The sequence below is a fragment of the Molossus molossus genome, unplaced genomic scaffold (assembly GCF_014108415.1).
Source record: "Molossus molossus isolate mMolMol1 unplaced genomic scaffold, mMolMol1.p scaffold_m16_p_2, whole genome shotgun sequence".
In the NCBI taxonomy this organism is placed as follows: Eukaryota; Metazoa; Chordata; class Mammalia; order Chiroptera; family Molossidae; genus Molossus; species Molossus molossus.
In genome coordinates this window covers 32,664,806-32,686,272 of record NW_023425355.1, presented here as the reverse complement: position 1 = coordinate 32,686,272, position 21,467 = coordinate 32,664,806, and the positions used below count along the sequence as shown (strand labels likewise).

The window sequence follows — 21,467 nt, the reverse complement described above, 5'->3', positions numbered from 1 at the left end:
GGGATAATTACACATTTGTTCATATGATGAAAACCTTCACAATGAGTTATAAAATTACTCCTGTATAATAAAAATTTAGCAATTGTTGGAAGTTAAAGACTTTATGAGACTTTCATGAGGTCTGTAAAACAAGAACAAGCATCAATACTTGGTTTTGTGCCTTATCCCTACTCTTACATTAAAAATCAACCTTATCCTTCTCCCCTGCACACCACCACTAAGCCCCAGAAAGTTAATTTTCCACTGGACTGAATATAAAGATTGCAGCCTTTCTCTTATCTGTTCCACTCTCACCAAGTTCTTATATCCCAGGCCCATGACTTGGTCAGTTAGTTTGGGCCATTTCCTCCACTTGTGTGTGTGTGTGTGTGTGTGTGTGTAAAACTTTTTCTTCTTTTTGATTGGGTTTGGAATTCCCTGCTCTATCATTACAATGAGGTCTTTTCCATTCCTCTCTTTAATCAATTTTAGAATTAGTTTATTTCAGTTTGCCCATGTGTGGTTTCACATATTTGCCCTAGTTTGCTTTTTCCTCTGTCTTCCATTATACACAGAGAATCCTGGAGGAGGAGAACATTTCATCTGTCGATTTAACACTTTTACTTGAGAGCAAATCTAGTAACAATATGAAATTTCTTTTCAGAAAGGAAACCACCGTTTGAGGGCTCCATATTCACATATGAACTGGGTACATGCAGGATGGAAAAATATTTAATATTTTAAAATGCTGTGACTTTTATGGAGCTGCATCAATAACCACAATGTTAAAATTTATAATTCACCATGTTTACTTAAAGGCTAAGAACAATTTGTTTAAATGTTATCCACATGCATTATCTCCTGTTCCACACCATTAGTAAAATTATATAGGTGAGGACTGGGGAATGCCCCATTTTTGAGGGGGACAAGTGTCTGTAACCATTAAGAAGACAATTTTTAAATGCCAAATATGAGTAAAATTAAGGCATCGAGTCTTTGAATAGTCCTATAACTTCAAGGTTAATATTTAGCTTTCCCCAAAGCAAGCAGGCCTGAACTACAGTTGCCTGGGGATCATTCCAGCACATGCAAGCTTATTCCCTTTCAGAGAGTCCAGAGGCCCTTTGCATTCAAGAGAGGGTGCGAGTGAAATGCCAATCTAAAAAGAGAACTTAAAAACGAATTTGGGTAAGATCCAGTATCTGCCAGAAACCAGATGCCAATGAAATAAACGGCGCTGCTAAAATAATAAGTCAAGTAATAATGATGACGATAATAGCTCACCAATCAATTACAACTTTGGAAGAAAACTGAGCATTCAGAAAAAGGAGAATCCACAAACGAAAACTACGAGAAAAGGCTAAATCTGGTTAGCTAGTGAGAGCAATATGTTTGTTTTTAAATTGTGGTGTGCAGAATTCACTTCTTCAAGCGGCGTCGAGTTCTTTCGCTCCTGCATTACTAAATCGGGAATAGCGCCCTGGCAGAATAAGAAGGTTTTAGAAAGTGAGAGAAGTGAAACTCCAATACTTTAATTTTCTGGCCCGCTGTCACCTACAAGTAAAGGTCATTCCACCAGTGGGCATCTCCGCTGGCAAAAGAAGGAAACGAAGATGGGGCGGCAGGGTGTCAGGGAGGAGTGCTTTCAGGAAGCCATGCTTGATCTCTCTCTTTGGCCTCTCCTGGAGCCCAGCTAGGACAGGTACCGGAGCACCCCTAGACAAAATGGGCCACGTTTAGAAAATGTCCCGCTGTTTAGGGTCCGCACAACCGCCACAAATTCTCCTCCCTCCACAATCCCTGGTCCCTTTGCCTTTTCTTGAGTTTGGCGCGGCTCGGGTGTCCCGGGGACGCCTTTTCTACAAGCCCGCTCTCAGGGTCCCCTCCTGCACCCGCGATCCCGTCGAAGTTTAAGCCTAGCCTAGCTTTTGGATGTCTGTCCCCTCCCTGGGTGTCCGAACCCAAAGAAAAGAGCACTCTGGGGGCGATGGGTCTCTTCTACTCACCGGCAAGTGGCCCAGATCTGTGACCTCCTTGTCCCTCCAACCCCCAGGTCCCGCCATGGCTTCGAGTGGAACGGGAGCGGGCGACTGACTGATTTAGGCACGCTCCAGGTGTTTGAGGTGGAAGCGGTTAAGAAGTTGAGGAGGAGGGGGAGAAGGAAAAAGGCGGGGGAAAGGAATAGGGGACCGGGATTTGTGGCGTGGGTGATAGAGTAGGGGAAAGTGGAGGGAAAAGAGCTAGGAGTGGAGGGAAGCCAGAGTTTGAGAGGCGGGAAAGCAAGTTTGGCTAAGGTGAGAGAAGAGCCTGAGTGTCCGTCTGAGAGACCAAGAAGCCAGAGGGGTGCTTCTCTGGCGAGCGCGCAGTGTCTGTCCCGGCAGAGTGCGCCTCTTTCAGGGTGGGGAGGGGGGCGGCGCAAGGAGGTGGGGGCTACCCCCGGAGCAGCTTGAAGGGGATTGGTGCAGCGTCACGTCGCCAGGTGGGCAGCCGCGCCGGCAGGGAGGCGGGCAGGGGCGGGATAGCTACTGCAGGAGGGAGGTGCTGAAGGACTATAACGGTTTGCGAGCCAACCCCTCGCGGCCTCCCCCGCCCTCCTGCCCCCTCCTCTGTCCACTGTTGCGCCCGCCGCCCCCGCCCCCGCCCTGGCTGGCGAGCGTTCTACAGGAAACTTTTTTGAGGCAGCTGCCAGCCCCGGAAAACCGGTCTGGTTCCACAAGATTCCCAATCTGGGCCCCACAGCTCTGCCACAGTTCAAACAGCCCGCACCCCAGTCTCCCCACGAAACACTTGAGATTTTTCTAGTTGTCCATTTTGTCTTTCTGCTTCTCTGACTTTATTGCAAAGACTCATCAAGTTAGATAAGGAAATGATTTGCCACCGAGTTAGGGATCAGACTTGGGTGAGACCCTGTGCGAGAGGATAGAGAGTACCAAGTATGCCGCGTGGCCACCATAGCTCGCTTTCAAAGTCTCTAGCCCAGGTCAGGGCAGCCTGAACAGGGCCGCTGTGAAGTCCCCTTGAGTCCGGCCACATCTCTTCTGGCCCCAAGTTAGTTCGTACCAACCCCTGGCCACTCAGTCGGAACCGCACCTGTTACAGGTGCTGGAGGTTAAGAGAGAATGACTGATCTCTGAAGCCGGACTACCCTGGCTCTTAAATTTACAGTTCGCCTAGCTCTCAGTGTCCCTGCATCTTTCCTGGTCTCCAACTTTTGGGCTGGGTTTCATTCATTCGCTCATTACTTGCAAAAAGTTTCCTGGCGCCCAGGCTGTTAGCTTCTATTCTCCCACAAAGCACAAGGGGTCTGAGACTGGCTTAAAAAATCTGACAAACGCGATTCACCCTAAGGAAGTAAGTCTATTTTTGAAGGATTTATGCACAACTAGTCTGTTAGTAAAACTAAACGCATTCTAAGCACTTGAACTGCAAAGAGCACTTTAGAGAAACGTCCAGAAGCTGCTTACCTTCTCTGGAGCTCACAGACCATTCGTGCACCCACACTCTGGGGTCCGAACTTGACGTGGGGGGTTTACTTCCTTTTTCTTTCCTTTTTAATTAGGAAGAATTATTTTTTTTAGGTAAATTTTCCCCAAAGACCCAAAGCTCATCATTTCTGACCTACGCTTCTAACTTTTGTAATTACTCTCTTGATATATTGGTGGATTTTGTTTATTTCGTATCTCTATCAACTTCTGAGCTTGACCTCTTTACATTCCTTAAACTGTGAGACTTAGTGAGCTCTGTAATCATTACAGCCTGTCGGAGGAACCAGCTCTCACTCAATAAAGAACATTTTATGTTAATGGATACTGAAAAAAACCAACTACCACCCCTCCACCAAAAAAAAAAAAAAAAAAAATTGGGTGTTCTGTATCAAATTTTTATGTTAATTCAAATATGATGTAAATCATACAGAAATTATATTTTCCAAAAATTGAAATTTTAACTCCACAGTACAAAATCTTGCCTTTTTAAAATGCAGTTTATGATCCCTGAAGATCAATAAAAGTCTTCTGGATCTTGCAAAATATGAGTCTGAAAATAACATTTCATAACTACAGGTGGCCAGGTGAGCTAGTTAATAGAATGTTATGCTTTTATGCACACATTTAGTTTTTAGAAATGAAGACATAGAGTCAAGAAATACAACATTTAAAGGAACTCTAAAATATTCTTTGCTAAAGAAAATATTTGTTCATAAGTTTAGGCTTTTTTTTTTTTTTTTTTTGGACAATGCAGCTGGCTGAAGGTGGAGTATGGGGAAATGCCCTGTGGTCCTCCAATGGCAGAGACTGTTTTAGCCTGTCTAAGGGAACAAGTCCAGAGCAGTGAAAACAATCCAGGCTATATCATTGGACTCTTTAGTTGCAAGTCTCCTAGGGAGGCTAGCAGCTTCATGACTCCATAGGGATTAGCCATAACTAGGTTTGAACTGCCATGGGTGTAGAGAGGGAGGGAAAGCTTAGGTGTTTGACCAGAATTCAACAGGGAACCTACACATTTATTAATATTTTCAATGAAAAAGGAAGCATGGCATTGTGAACTAGCATTATGGGAATTTTTTTTTTATCCTCACCTGAGGACATTTTTTTCCCCTCATTTATCTTCATATAGAGCTGGAGGCATAGAGGGAGGAAGAGAGAGAGAGAAACATCTATGTGAGAGAGATACATGGAGTGGAGTGGCCGCCACCCACAAGACCCCAACCAGGGCCAGGGACAAACCGAAGTCAAGATGCCTACCCTTAGCAGAAACCCAACCTGGGACTCTCCGGTCCCCAGTCCAACGCTCCAACCACTGAGCCAAACCAGCCAGTGCTATGGGGACTTTTGTGGCCCACTTGGAGAAGGTCAGTCCAGCCAGCAGATCAGAAGGCAAAAAGTGGTCCCCAAGCATTAGACTCAGCCCGAGAAACATTTTTAAATAGGGCACTTATTTTCCAACTTCAGGACTTCTTTTCCTATCACCCCACAACCATCACTTCCTGTCCCCTCTTCCAAAGTGTTTCTCTCTCTCGGTCTCTCTTAACCTCAAACTGCATAAAAATAACTAGTCCATCCAGGATCTAGGAAGTTGTCAGATTGTGTTTTACCCAGAAGTAATTTCACTGCCAACACTCTATGTCCCACATTTATTCCACTTTCTCCTCCTTTTCATTCTGTTATCTTAAGGTGCTAAGCATTTCGTAATATATGTTGGTATTTTTCTAATAGTTAAAATTTATTGAGTGATTGTTATATGTTCTGGAGTAAGGGTTTTGTATATCTTATCTAATTTAATTTTATCAGATATTCTTCCAGGTTCTTATTAACTCCATTTTATAGGCAAGGAAATTGAGGCACAGAGAGTTGAAGTACCTTTCTTAAAGCCTCACAGCTAGTAATTGGAGGAGTCTGGCTTCCAACTCAGGCAGTCTGACTCCAGAGCCCACTTGTCAATGACTGTTGAAGAGCCTGTGCATATTTTGAAACTGTGTGAAGAGGAGCCAAATTCAAAAAAGCTTCAGGATAAGTGAGATCAGATGACATTAGCTAGGCCCCTGAGCTATCCAGTTCCCCTTCCCCCCTTTCAGCATTCAAGCCCTCCTAACAGAAATAACAAGAGCCTTATAAAAAGAAATGGAACCCAGTTATAGCCCAAGAGTAGCCAGTGACCTGCCTGAGCAGAGCTTACCAAGTGGATCACCTCACAGCGCAAAATGGATTCTAAGCTTAAGAAAGTTCCAGAGGGGAAAAAACAGCAATTTTCAATGCTTTAAAAATATTAAAATCTATTCCTACTTTTTTCCAGAGAGTTTTTTGGCTGAGAATAAACCTTATTCAGTGAAGACTTGAAGGAGGCTGTGTTTTTGAGCAACCGTGCTTAGCAGACCTGAGATGTTAAATGGCAAGGTTACAGCCAGTTAGCTGTACTGTAGACATGGTGCCAATGATACAGGTTTCATCCCCCAGAGGACCAGTGTGCATCTCTGCACTCTTTGGCACTTTATAGCACCTCCCCTCTGTACAGCCAGCCACCTTTTTTTTTTGCAAAAAACAATTTAAAAAATCAGTACTTTTGTCTCTGTATGTGAAGAACTGTATATTCATTTTTTCATATAAATTACTAACCACCATATTATGGAAAACTATAATAATAGAGCATGTGTAGGTTGTGAAAATATAGATTCAAAAGAGTCTAGGCTACTTTTCCTTTTTTTTTCATTTACAGATTTATGATTGAAAAAATATATCTTAGACACTTTAAAAATGAATCTCATAAAAAGCTTCAGTAAATATTTATTAAGCACTTAAACACACCCAGAATTCTATCATTTATTCTTGTCACTCTACCTTAACACCTAATGTATAAAAATGAGTATCATGCAAACTTCTATTAGGACAAGTTTGCTGTTTACATTACTGGTCCTAAATGAGAATAATGAAATACAATTTTATAGCAGTCTTCTTATAAATATATTTTCACACATTCGTGATAACAAACACTCCAGGTCCAATATCTCACAGTATATCTGTGAGGGATTAGGGCAAGTTATCTCAAAGAAACTCAGGAAGTCTTTATTGAGGCAAGTACTACCTGTGAGAACCATTGGGCTAAAGGATCTTCTTAGGGTTTACTTTCTTCTTTATGGAGACACCTTTGCAACCGTAGGATTTCTGTCACAGTTCCCAACACTCTTGGTTCCACTCCTTTTGATTTTTTTTTTTACTTGCCACTTTTCTGGGGACAAAGCAACAAGCCACCTGATGTTTCTCAGGCTAAAGGTCATGAAATATGCCTTCTGACCATAGTTTGCAAAGCTTCTGTCACTTGTTATGGAATGCTCTTAAGCTCGGCATGATTTGAGCTATGCTTGTTTCTAAAATGGGGCTTGGGAAATCTGATCCTAGCTGAGCATAGGTCTTATAGCTATTGAAAACTGGAATGCTACTCTATAAAAAGACAATTGTTTTATAAAGATAACTAAAATAGGGAAATTAACCCAAAAGTCAGATGCATTTCTAACTTTGGTAATGGGACTTCCTTTTTATTTGAAGTGTTTTCCTTCTTGAGAGGTCATATAATCCTAGTCCTAGAATTTCCAAACCAGCAATTTCAGGTTAGCCACCTTCCCTCATCCAGCACAAATGCAAACAGGAACGAATTGATCTTGATGCTAATGAATCTTATGCTTCATGACATCTCATTTGCACTTCCAAGGGCCTAGGAGTGGCCATAATAATTCTGTATTGAAAATTTTACATTTATTTTCTGAATTGGGCTTCTCAAATTATAAAAGCATCAGATCGAACAAAACTTGTATGAACCCTGAATGCATAATGTATAGAGAATATAATAAGAAAGAGAAAAAACTCATGGACAGAAACAACAGTGTGGTGATTGCTGGCAGGAGGTGGACTTGGGGGAGGGAGAGAATGGTTTGGGGGGAATAAATGGTGATGAAAGAATATTTGACTTGGGATGGTGAACACACAATACAGTGTACAGATGATGTGTTGTAAAATTGTGCACCTGAAATCTGTATAATTTTGTTAACCAGTGTCACCACCAATACATTTTATTTTTTTATTAAATTAATTTATTTTTGTTACAGATGTTTCTTCTTTTTCCCCCACTGATTCCCTCCTCCTCCTCCCTCCCTGCCCTGTCCCTAGCTTTGTTGTCCATGTCCATTGTTCATGCATACATGCATATAAGTTCTGTGGTTTATCTCTCCCTCCACCCCCTTTGCTGAGGATTTTCACACTGTATACCACTTCCACGTCTCTGGGACTAGCCCATTCCTCAGACTGTTGTGTTTATTATATTTCACAAATAAGTGAGATCATATGATACTTGTCTTTCTCTGTTTGGCTTGGTTCGCTTAGGATAATACCTTCCAAGTCCCTCCATGTAGTCTCAAAGAATAAGAGATCTTTCTTACAGCTGTATATGACTCCATTGTGTTTTTGTACCACAACTTTTTGATTCATTCGTCTACTGATGGACACTTGAGCTGTTTCCACATCTTAGCTAATGTAAATAGTGCTGCTACAAACATTGGGGTACATATATTCTTTCTGATTGTTGTTTCAGGCTTCTTAGGGTATATTCCTAGAAGTAGGATAACTGGGTCAAATGGAAGTTCAATTTTTAATTTTTTGAGGTAACACCATATTGTTTTCCATAGTGGTTGCACCAGTCTGCATTCCCACCAGCAGTGTACTAGAGTCCCCTTTTCTCCACATAGTCCCCAGCCAACACTTGTTGTTTGATGATTTGTTGATGGCAGCCATTCTGACAGGTGTGAGGTGATACCTCATTGTTGTTTTAATTTGCATCTTTCTGATGATTAGTGATGTTGAGCATTTCTTCATAAGTCTCTTAGGCATTTGTATGTCCTGTTTGGAGAGGTGTCTATTTAGTTCCTCTGCCCATTTTTTAATTGGGTTGTTTGTCTTCCTTTTGTTGAGTTGTATGAGCACTCTATATATATTGGAAATTAACCCCTTATCTGATATATCATTGGCAATTATGCTCTCCCACACAGTGGGTATTCTTTCCGTTTGATGATTGTATCTTTCGCTGAGCAGAAGCTTTTGAGTTTGACGTAGTCTCATGTGTTCATTTGCTCCTTTGTTTCTATTGCCTTAGGTGATGTATCAGTGAAAATTCTGCTGCATATGATGTCTGAAATTTTGTTGCCTACAGTTTCTTCTAGGATTTTTATGGATTCATGAGTCACATTTAAGTCGTTTATCCATTTTGAGTTTATTCTTGTGTATGGTGTAAGTGGATGATCTAGTTTCATTTTTCTACAAGTAGCTGTCCAATTTTCTCAGCACCATTTATTAACGAGGCTGTACTTACTCCACTGTATGCTCTTGCCACCTTTGTCAAATATTAATTGAGCATATTGCCTTGGGTCCATTTCTGGGTTCTCTGTTCTGTTCCACTGGTCTATATGCCTGTTCTTGTGCCAGTACCAGGCTGTTTTGATTACAGTGGTTTGTAGTATAACCTGAAATCTGGTAATGTGATCCCTCCAACTTTGTTCATCTTTTCAAGATTGCTGTGGCTATTCGAGGTCTTTTTTGGTTCCATATGAACTTTTGAAATATTGGTTCTAATTCTGTGAAGTATGTCGTTGGTATTTTGATGGGGATTGCATCGAATCTATAGGTTGCTTTGGGTAGTATGGACATTTTAATGATGTTAATTCTTCCCATCCATGAACAAGGTATGTGATTCCACTTTTTTATATCTTCCTCTATTTCTTTTTTCAATGACCTGTAGTTTTCTGCAAATAGATCCTTTATTTCTTTGGTTAAGTTTATTCCTAGGTATCTTAAATTTTTTTGCCGCAACGGTAAATGGGATTGTTTTCTTAGTTTCTCTTTCTGTGAGTTCGTCATTGGTGTATAAGAATGCCATCGATTTCTTGACGTTAATTTTGTATCCTGCTACTTTGACAAATGCATTTATTAAGTCTAGTAAATATTTAATAGAGTCTTTGGGGATTTCTACATATAGTATCATGTCATCTGCGAATAATGACAGTTTCACTTCCTCCTTTCCAATTTGGATCCCTTTCTTTTTTTCTTCCTGTCTGATTGCTGTGGCTAAGACTTCCAGTACTATGTCAAATAAGAGTGGCGTAAGTGGGCATCCTTGCCTTGTTCTTATTCTTAAGGGAAATAGTTTGAGTTTTTGCCCATTGAATATGATGTTGGCTGTAAATCTTTCATATATGGCCTTTATTACATCAAGATATGATCCCTCTATGCTCACATTGATGAGCGTTTTTACGGTAATGGATATTGGATTTTGTTGAAGGCTTTTTCGGCATCTATTGATATGATAATGTGGTTTTTATTCTTCATTTTATATATGTGGTGTATCACATTTATTGATTTGCGAATATTGTACCAGCCCCGCATCCCTGAGATGAATCCCACTTCGTCATGGTGAATCATTTATTTGGTATATTGCTGGATCCGATTGGCTAGTATTTTGTTCAGGATTTTGGCATCTATGTTCATCAGGGATATTGGCCTGTAGTTTTCTTTCTTTGTAATGTCTTTTTATGGTTTTGAATTAGAATTATGCTGGCTTCATAAAACAAGTTGGGAAGTCTTGCTTCTTTTTGAATTTCTTGAAATAGTTTGAGGAGAAGGGATGTTAGTTCTTTGAATGTTCGGTAAAACTCCTTCATAAAGCCATCTGGCCCTGGGCTTTTGTTTGCTTGGAGAGTCTTGATTATACCTTCAATTTCTTCTGTTGTTATTGGTCTGTTCAAATTTTCTATCTCTTCCTCGTCCATTTTTGGGAGACTGTGTGTTTCTAGAAATTTGTCCATTTTGCTTAGATTGTCGAATTTGTTGCCATATCATTGTTCATAGTAGTTGTTAAGGATCTTTTGTATTTCTGTGGTGTCAGTTGTTACTTCTTCTCTTTCATTTTTGATTTTGTGTATTTGGGTTCTTTCTCTTTATTTCTTGGTGAGTCTAGGTAAGCGTTCATCAATCTTGTTTATCTTTTCAAAAAACCAGCTCTTTGTTTCATTGATCTTTGAATTTTTTTTTTTTACTTTATGTCATTTATTTCTCCTCTGATATTTACTATTTTCTTCCTTCTACTTGCTCTGGGGTTTTCTTTTTGTTTGCCCTCTAGTTCTTTAAGTTGTGAGCTTAGATAGTTTATTAGAGATTTTTCTTCTTTTTTGAGGTAGGCCTGTAGTGCTATGAACTTCCCTCTCAGAACTGGTTTCACTGCATCCCATAGATTTTAGGTTGTTGTGTCTTCATTGTCATTGGATTCTAGGAAGTTTTTAATTTCTTCCTTGATCTCCTCGGTAACCCATTCATTGTTTAATGACATGCTATTTAGCTTCTATGTGTTCAAATGTCTTTGCATGTTCTAGTTGCCATCGATTTCTAGTTTCATGGCATCGTGTTCTCAGAAGATGCTTGATATGATTTCAGTCTTCTTGAACTTGTGGAAACTTAGTTAGTGCCCTAACATGTGGTCTATCTTTGAGAATGTCCCATGTGCACTTGAGAAGAATGTGAATTCTGTAGTTTTGCAGTGTAGTTCTCAGTAGATATGTATTAAATCCATTTGTCTACTGCTTCATTTATAGTCTCTGTTTCCTTGCTAATTTTTTGTCTAGAGGATCCATCCAATGATGTCAGTGGGGTGTTGAAGTCCCCTGCTATGATTGTATTGCTATCGATTTCTCCTTTGAAGTCCTCCAGAAGATATCTAATATGTTTTGGTGCTCCTATATTGCGTGCATATATGTTTATCAAGGTTATATCTTCCTGTTGGATAGATCCGTTCAATATTATGTAGTGGCCTTCTTTGTCTCTAATTATGGCCTTCATTTTGAAATCTATTTTATCAGATATGAGTATTGCTACCTCAGCTTTTTTTTTGCTTTCCGTTTGCTTGGAAGATTTTTTTCCATCCCTTCACTTTCAGCCTATGTGAGTCTTTTGTTGTGAGGTGGCTCTCTTGTCAATAACATATAGATGAGCCATCCTTTCTTATCCAATCAGCTACTCTGTGTCTTTTTATGGGAGCATTCAATCCATTTACATTTAAGGTGATTATTGATATGTACTTATTTATCACCACTTTTGTTTAGTGTGGTTATATTTTTCTTCCTATTTCTCCTGCTAATCACAGCAGTCCTTTTAACATTTCTTGCAATGCTGGTTTAGTACTAATGTATTCCCTTAGCCTCTTTTTGTCTTGGAAGCTCTTTATTTGACCTTCAATTGTGAATGATAGCCTTGCTGTTTAGAGGTGTCTTGGATTCAGTTCCTTGTTTTTTATGACCTTGATTACCTCATGCCATTCCCTTCTGATCTGTAGTGTTTCTGTTGAGAAGTCAGCTGAGAACCTTATGGGGTTTCCTTTGTAGGTAACCTATTTCTTCTCTCTTGCTGCTTTTAGGATTCTTTCTTTATCTTTAATTTTTGCCACTTTGATTAGTATGTGTCTTGGTGTGGGCCTTTTTGGGTTCTTCTTACTTGGGGCTCTCTGTGCTTCTTGAACTTAAAAGCCTTCTTTCCTTCACCAAATTAGGGAAGTTTTCTGTCACTATTTCTTCAAATATATTCTCTAAACCTTGCTCATTTTCTTCTTCTTCGGGAATTCTATGATGTGAATGTCATTTCATTTCCAGTTGTCCCATAGTTCTCTTAAGCTGTTTTCCTGTTTTTTAATTATTTTTTTCCATTTGGTTTTCTGATTGTTTGATTTTTTTCTACCATCTCTTCTAATTCACTGATCCAGTCTTCAGCTTCCTCTACCCTGCTAGTTAGACCTTCCAATGTGTTCTTTATTTCTGATATGTCATTCTTCATTTCTTCTTGGTGGTTTTTAAATTCCAACATTTCTATGTCTTTACTCATGGTGCTCATGTCCTTACACATGCTGTTGTGCTTCCTCAAGATCATGGCTCTGAATTCTAGTTCTGTTCTGTTAACTTGCTTAACTGCACCTCATTTATCTCATCTTCGGTAGCAGTCTCTTTTTTTGTTGTTGTTATTGTTTTTTTTTTAATTTTTTATTTATTTTTTGTTGCAGATATTTCACCTTTTTTAGCCCATTGGCACCCCCCTCCCCACCCCACCTCCACCCCGTCCCCGGCTTAGTTGTTCATGTCCATTGGTCATGCATACATGCATATAAGTTCTGTGGTTTATCTCTTCCCACCCCCACCTCCCTCTTCTGAGGGATGTCAGTCTGTGCCCTACTTCCATGTTTCTGGGTCTACCGTATTCCTCAGACTGTTATGTTCCTTATATTCCGTATATAAGTGAGACGACATGGAGGGACCTGGAAAGTATTATCCTAAGTGAAATAAGCCGGTAGCGGTCTCTTGTTCTTTCATTTGGCTTTTGTTTCTGTGTGTCACCATTTTGGCTATCACAGTGGTCTTTGGAGCCTGCTAAATATTCCCTGTGGGTGTTTGTGTTCTGCTGTTTTTGGCTCCCTCTTCTGGGTTTGGATGAGGCAGGGGGGACCCAAGTTAATAACCACTGTCAAGTCTTACTTTCCTGGTTAGAGTTGCTAGCCCAGGGAATGGTAGTTATCCTTTAGTTTTTTGCCTGGAGGCTATTACTAGTGGTCTCCTGAAGAACCTTGGTTTCTGAGTTGAATGGAAACCTCCCTTAGGTGCTCAGTGTGAGAGGATTTCCTGAGTGTTGGGCAGATGCTGGTTGTTAATGGGCCTCTATTAGCATTTCAATGGCTGCCCGGTGGGGTTGAATCTCCTAGGGAGGGGCCACCGCCTCCCTTCAGGGCCCTGGGAAGGAGTAAGATGACCACAGTCCTGTGTGGCTGCAACTCAGCAAAAGTCTAATCGCCCTCCAAATCTCCAGCGTCCCCCATAGTTCCCATCCAGTCTGCCCTTCCTGTGCCGGAGCCCAAGGTGAGAGGCTGCTGCTATTTTAGCCTCTGTCCCGGCTCTGCACTGTGGCACTGCTTGGGAGTGTAACCCATGGGTGCCGCTCCTGGATGAAGTTGCAGGACCCAGCTGAGGCCACCGAAGCTCCCAGCCGAGGGCTCTGCAGGTCCCAGCCCAGTCCACTGTAGACTGTGGGCTCCCGGCCCCCTCTCGTGTCTTCAGAAGCCTACCAGGATTGAGTCAGTGTCCCTGTTTATGTGGTCCTCCAAGCTTCTTTTCAGTTGTCTTTTCCTGACGATTTGTCTTTATTTTCGTTGTAATTCCAGTTTGGTCCTGGGAGATGGTCTTTGTAGCTTCCATTCACTCCGCCGCCATTTTCAGTCTCCCCCAATACATTTTAAAAGGAAAAAAGTAAATAAAAATGTGTGTATATAATCTCCATAATACCACTGAGGCTTGAGAAAATAATAGTGATTAGGAAGCCATAACTAGAGAGTGTATATTTTGAAAAAACAGAACACTCAAAGAAGAAGAAAAAAATTCACTGACCTTTAAGAAATTATCCATTTGTGAAGAAAATAATACATCATATAAGTAGAATGGATATAATTTTGATTGAGGATGAAAAAAGAAAAAGAAAACAGAAGTGATCGTTATGGAAATATAGGCAATGATTTCCTAAGTGCAGGTCAAAATACTATCACTGGGGGACGCATTAACCTGTTAACCGGGGAATTCCGTTTTTAATTATGCAGCGTATAATGGCGCAAACTCTTTCACTAGGATGTGTAAATATGTCACGCCCGGAGGATGTAATTTCATATTATTATTATTTTTTATTTATGCTTAAAATAAATGAAAAGACTATGAAATATATATTTTTCGTTTATTTATATATAAAGCACAAAGGAAAATACAAAATTACAAATAGACAAGAATACTAACAAAAAATGGAAACATCGAATTAAAAAATTATAAATTTTACAAACAATTATAAAGATTACAAAAAATATATATTTTTTATTTAGATACACAATAAAAATATAAAAAAGTTAACAATTACAGAACAATAAACAAAAGCATACAAATAAAATAGAAATATTGAGTTTAAAAATTAAAATATATATGTAAAAATTCAAAACTCAATTTCCGTGTGATATATTTTAAAACAGTTGTTGATACATAGTGCTACCTTACAATCCGGACACCAGTATATAGCTTCCTTCCTAACACCTTTTTTGTAGCAAACTCGGCATTTTCTGGATTTAGTTTTTCCTATATCGCTTTTCATTTGTTCTGGAAAATGCCTTTTAACTAAGCATGATGGTTTAAGTGTAGAGTTTCTTGTTGATGTCTTTGGGTGTGTTTTCAGTATATTGTTATCTACCAATTTCTCTACACACTCTATCAAAAAGTGTAATCAATCCAAATGACCTTTATCTTTTTTGTATATAATATATGCATTGAAGCAGCACATATCAATTAATCGTAGAAAAATTTTTTTAATAAAATTTTTTAGCCTATTACGGGCAGCCGTGTAGGCCACCATAACTCCATCTCCCAAATCTACGCCACACATATTCTTGTTATAATCCAGGACAACATTTGATTTTTCTTGCCTTCTTCCTCTCTTTTCAATCATTGTCTTTTCCTCATTATGAATAGAACTGAGCATCAATACGTCTTTTTTATCCTTCTATTTTAAAACCATAAGTTTGTCTTTGAATCTTACTATATGTTCATTTTTCTGTATTTTTTGTTTTGTTTTTATTTCACTGGAGATTCTGACTCTGTTTTTCCTCATTGTTCCAACAATGTCTGTATTGTTTTGACACAAGAGTTCAGCCAAATGAATTGATGTATAGAAATTATCTAAGTAAATCCTATACCCTTTATTCAGTAAGTTATGTGTTAACTCCAAAACAATTCTTGTTGATTGTTTTTCTTGTGGGTAGTTTGAACCATAATTTGTATCCTTGCCTGTGTATAAAATTATATTTTGTACGTATCCAGATTGGCTTTCACTCAAAGTAAACAACTTCATTCCAAATATGGCTCTTTTTGTAGATATATATTATTTCCAAGATAAATTCCCTTTCCATAATGAAAGAGATTCATCTACGCATATTTCTCATTCACATACATAAAAACTTTTAAATTTTCTGACAAATTATTGATGATTGGATCAATTTTATATGTTTTTTCTATTAGATGTGTCAGGATCAAAACTTAGATTGTCTGCAAAATGCAAAAACTTACATAATAATCCAAACCTGCTTTCGCTCATAGTTTCATAAAAAAAATGGTGTTTCAATTCTTCTTCTTCTTGAAAAATAAAGTTCAAAAGCCAGTTTTCCAATTATTCCTTGTAAAATTAGGAAGCCCCCCAAAATCTTCATGTCAGCTTCATTTGTATCCTTCCATTTTTGAATTCTCGAACGTGGTTTCAACTCAGGATCATTATAAAAAAATTGGCCGGCATACAAATTTGTTTGCTCTGTAATTAATTTGATAAGTTCCTCATCTAAAAACTTCTCAAGATAAAACAAAGGAACTTTTCTTGAAGGAGTATCGAAAGTTTTTCCAGGATGTGCAGTGAAGGGAAATGGTCTTTCTGCATTTTGAGGTAGCCATTCTTCAGAAACAATGCTGTTGCTAGGACCAACTTCATCAACTTCTTCACCAATTTCATTCTCAGTATCGCTCAGTTCCGTGTCGTAGTCAAAATTACTGTCAGATGACTCTGATGACGAACTCATAATACGTCTCCTTTTTCTACCTGCCGGTACATTGATTTCGTCATCGCTGATATCGCTTTCATTCATTTTGATGGATACTTATAAGAATGTATTCTAAAATACAAAGGTTGGAAATATAAAAAATATAAGTAAATAATATATAATACGAAAATAGGTAGGTGAGTGTAAGTACATACCCGTCACTGCTCACCCAGAACACGTCCACCACTCTTAATAGCAAAATAATACTGATTCCCTCCGTGTCTTAAATTCATGTTGAGACATGTATGGATGACTAATACCTTTGTTGTTCCAAAACATACATCCCGCCCATTCCAGAGTGCAACATATATTTCAAGGAAGTATTCATATGTCCTACCTGTACCTGATATTGTTTACATTTGATGTATTTATACGTCCTGCTCGATTAACAGGTTAACAATGATAGAGAATATATTTTTAATGTATTATATTGGTATATTAAAAAATTATACAAAATTAATGTATATTAATTATAATAAGTCAAAAAAGTTCAAACATGAATGCAGAAAAAGGTAACAATCTCTAATTTTTTCATTCAATTACACACTACCAATACCACTCCATCATTCACGATATTAACAATTTGATATATATCCTTCTACATCATTCTCCATGAGCATAAAGTTTGTAAAACACATGCACACACATACACATACAGTTCTCTTTCCTTATTCTTTTGTTCTCTTTAATTTTTTTAAACACAAATGGGAGCATATACTACCTTGCAACTTAACGTGTATCAGTGCTCTCTTTCCAGGTGAAATATATAGCTACAACTCATTCCAAATTTATCTCCTTATTAAAAGAGAAAAGAGACAATGAGAAAAACTGCTACTTAATACTCTATTTAATTCTGAGCAATAATAGAAAAGCTAGTTGGTGATTTGAAAATTACAGAAAAAATATATATACATATGTACACACACACACACACACACACACACACATTAGTTATTCCTTGCCTTGAAACAGTTCATCCTAAAATTTAGTGGCTTAAAACAGTAATATGTTCTTCTCTCTCATGTTTTCTATGAGTTAGGAATTTGGGTATGGCTTAGCTCGGGGTCTGTCAAGTTGCAGTCAGACATTGGCTGTAATTACTATCATTTTAAGGCTTAAATGTGACTTTTTTCATAGTTCTGTTTTATAGAGAGCAACACACATAATCAAGAATGTTTTGAGAGAACATTACTTCAACAAAAAATATTGTGGTACACTACACAATAGTGGAGGAGAGGAGAGGGGATTAAAGAAGAGAAAATTGTTAGGGAGTACCCAGCTGTGGTGCTTAGGAGCAAATCTACATGTTCAGAAAAATAACAGAATTAAAATAGATAAATACTCTTCAGCTGTGATTGTGGTGATCTTTGGAACATAGTCGGAGTGCCACAATTTTAAAATTTTTAAATTTTGAAAACAGGAAAAAGTCATATTTTGAAAACAGAACAATAAGATTCTAGAAACTATAGTTGGTTCTAGGGGAATTTTTTTGAAATAGTATACAGATGGCTCTTAAGAGGAGCTTCCCAGGAGCAAGCAGGGATACACTAATAATGAGCTGTGACAAACCAGCTCATTTTCTATTTTAAATTGTGTGATATCAAACCTTTAATTTACCCCCAATCAACCAGACGTTTTGTTACTTATGATATTACTTTGTGTGCTCTCCTCCCGCAATGAATCGGGGCTGATCATGTTGTGACCGATAAAATATGATGGAAGTGATAATGTATGTCTAAAGCTAGGTCACAATAGACATCAAAGCATCTAGCTAGGTTTTTCAGATACCTTGATCTGGGGAAAGCCAATTGCCAAGCTTTGAGGACGCTGAAGAAGGCTGGCCTGTGATGAGAACTACATGGAGAAGAACTGAGGCCCAGGGGAAAGAGCCAATACCATTTTGTCAATCATGTGATGAGCCACTTTGGAAGTGGATCTTCCAGCCTCATTCAAGCCTTAAAATGAGAGGAAGAACATATTACTGTTTTAAGCTACTAAATTTTAGGATGAATTGTTACAAAGCAATGCATAATTAATAAAATGAGTTGTCACAAGATAGATCAGGATACTACCATTGCTAATATATTTTTATTTCAGCAAAGGGTCTCCTAATATCCTCTTAGACAAGGTAGACAAACATGAGCTGGATAAAGCACAGACAGGCCTATTCATTACCAAGTGAACAAAAACAGTTGACTAATAAATCAATAAATAACTGGAGAGATCTTTTAGTATTGGTATAAAGTTATGCTGAGCACTTGAGAGTAGCACTATACAATAAAACTTTCTGTGTTGGTGAAAGTGTTCTATATCTGCACTGTCCAATATCATAGCCATAGGAAACATGAGGCTGAATACTTAAAATGTAGCTAATACAACTTACAGATGGAATTTTAAATTTTATTTTATTTCTTTTTAATTAAGGCAAATTTAAATTTATACAGACATATGTGGCTAGTGGACACTGTATTGGACAGTGCAACTCTCTATGATTTAAGAAATCAGGTTTTCCCTAGCTGGTGTGGCTCGGTTTGTTGAGCATCAAACCATGCACCAAAAGGTTTCGGGTTCCATTCCTGGTCAGTAAAAGCATGCTTAAAAAAGAAAGAAAAAACTAATCAGGGTTATTAAAATTTAGAGAGAAAATAGAATTCTAAGGACAGAAACTCTAAAAGGTACGTGATACAGATTTTCTGTTTTGGGGTGAAAACATGAAAGAAGTGCACATAACTTGTATATATATATATGTATATATATGTATATATATGTATATATATGTATACAATGCATATATATGTGTGTATGACACAAAGACACAGACAAAGCAGTATGGTGATAGCCAGAGGGAAAGGGTGATTTTAATCTAGTATTGCTGTGATTCTAGAAAGACCAGTAAACTATATAAATCAGGGACAATTTTTTAATTGCACCATATGCCAAGACATCTGAAGAGATGTGATTATTATAAAGTATTACATTTAAAAATATTTTATTGATTTTTTATTTTATTATTATTTTAATTTATTAATTTGTTTTTGTTGCAGATGTTTCTCATTTTCCCCCCATTGACACCCTCCTCCCCTTCCCCCGCACCCCATCCCCAGCTTTGTAGTCTGCATTCATTGGTCATGCATATTTATTTTTATTGATCTTTTAGAGAGAGAAGGGAGAGAGAGATAGAACATCAATGTGAGATTGAAACATTGATTGGCTGTCTTCTGCACGCTCCCCACTGGGGATCGAGCCAGAAACCCAAGCATGTGCCCTCATGGAATAGAACTGGGACCTTTCAGTCCACGGGAAGGCGTTCAATCCACTGAGCCACACTGGCTGGGCCAAAGCATTACATTTTAAACAACTTAAATAGTTGTCAAACTAGGGCTAATTTGAACGGTGAATAATATAGAAATCATGTCATTTGGAAAGTTTGAAGGACCAGTGATATAAGCTTTTGAAGATAAGGCTTAATTGGGGCTATGGACTTCACTTATTTTTAATGGGAAGTCTTAAGAAAGAAGGATGAATGGGTAGAAGTTTCAAAATAGGTAAAAATAGCAATTAAGGGAGAGTGCTATTACAGTTATCACTGCAAAGAATTAGCTGTTTTACAAATCAGAGAACTTTCTCAATTGGAAGTATTTCAAGTGGAGACTAGATGGTCATCTGCCCTGGATTTGTACAAATAACTCATAAATTAGAAGATAGATTGAACTAAAATAACTCTAAATCCTTTCCATTTCCAATTCTGAGACACTGTGCAACTACCATTTTTTTTTCCTCCATCTTGTGGTCTGGCTATTTACCCAGAAACTATTGCTATTCTGTTTTCAACTTACTTGAGTTGTACTCTACTTGAGTCACACCTATGAAATTATATTTAATATAAAGTCATATAACAAATGCTATACTTGGTTAGAATGCAAAGACATAACTAGCTAATTTTATATGTGGGGCAAATGCCAAGCAATACTAGCATTGCCACCACTCCTTTCTTCCCCCTTTAACCTCCTCGAGATCCTCCTAAGTGTTACCACGCAATGTACACTGTCATTGCAATCTGCAAATATCTACTTCCATCTCTTCTGTTTTTCTCTTTGTGGTGTTGAAACATTAAAGAGGGTCTTTAAGGTCAGGTTTTGTGTGTGTGTGTGTTAGGTGGGGTAGTGAGTCATCTCTGGGAATATGTCTGAGTGACTATGCTTCACATCCACCCATAAGTTATGGAGCACATTCAATCAATTATTCATTTTGCAGTGCTTCCAAGGGAAATCTGTGAGAGTGGTGCTTGCCCTATATAATATATAGTCTCCTCTAAGGGCACAAAACACAGTGATGGTATTCTTTAAGATTAAGAAAAATTATTGGATTTTAAAAATTATAATAAAAATAATTTTTACCTGCAAACACAAGTGAAATCATATAGGCTTGTGTAAAGGAAAAGTTAATAATTGTTTCTCCATCTCACACCATTGAGATAACGTTAGCAGTCTGAATTTTCTTTCTATAGCTTTATTTTTGCTCTTGCAAATATATGCAAGCATATATAAAGATAATATATTTTCCTCTATGTTTTAAATTAAGCAGATAGGATCATACTATAGACATTACTCAGCAACTTGCTTTATCTCACTTAATATGTTACAGATATCAAAACATAGATCTAACTTACTGTTTGATGAGCTGCAGGAAAAGACAAGCAAAACAAATTTAAGAAATTCAATGGACCTGGAAAAATATTTTCAACACATGTGAACAAAAATGGTTAATGTTACTAATAGACAAGAAGCCTTACAAATATATAGAGAAAAAGAAAGTCTTTGGGAAGAAAATGGGAAAAAGCTATAAATGGACAAATCACAGAAGGTATATAAGTAGCCAATAAATATATGAAAATGTGTTCAACTTCATAGTAGTTATATAAATGTAAATTCATAGAAAAAAACATATTTTATTAAAATTGTGAAAGTAACAAAACTTCATTGTGAAAACAGGGTAAAAGTAAAACTACATAGAAGTGTATAAAGAAGTACATAATAGGCCCACTGTCCTCTGCAGTCTCACTTCCAATGAGTTAACCATCTTTACTATTTACCACAAAGTTTTTATTACAAACATAAACAAATCCATAACAAAGGGAATTTTATTTTTATTTACTTATTTACTTTTTTTATTAATTAATTATTGTTACAGATGTTTCTCCTTTTCCCCCCACTAATTCCCTCCTCCCCCTACCTCCCTGCCCTTTCCCCATATTGTTGCCCATGTCCACTGTTCATGCATACATGCATATAAGTTCTGTGGTTTATCTC

General features: G+C 38.0%; 1 protein-coding gene across 1 annotated transcript in view; it reads right to left on the bottom strand.

Moving 5' to 3' along the window:
* Nucleotides 1-2,042, bottom strand: part of NRK (Nik related kinase) — a 205,818-nt gene extending 203,776 nt beyond the window's left edge. Inside the window, 1 exon segment of the mRNA XM_036271468.1 lies at nt 1,986-2,042. Within this exon segment, the coding sequence (XP_036127361.1) occupies nt 1,986-2,042 (57 nt within the window).
* Between the last annotated feature and the right edge of the window lie 19,425 nt (nt 2,043-21,467).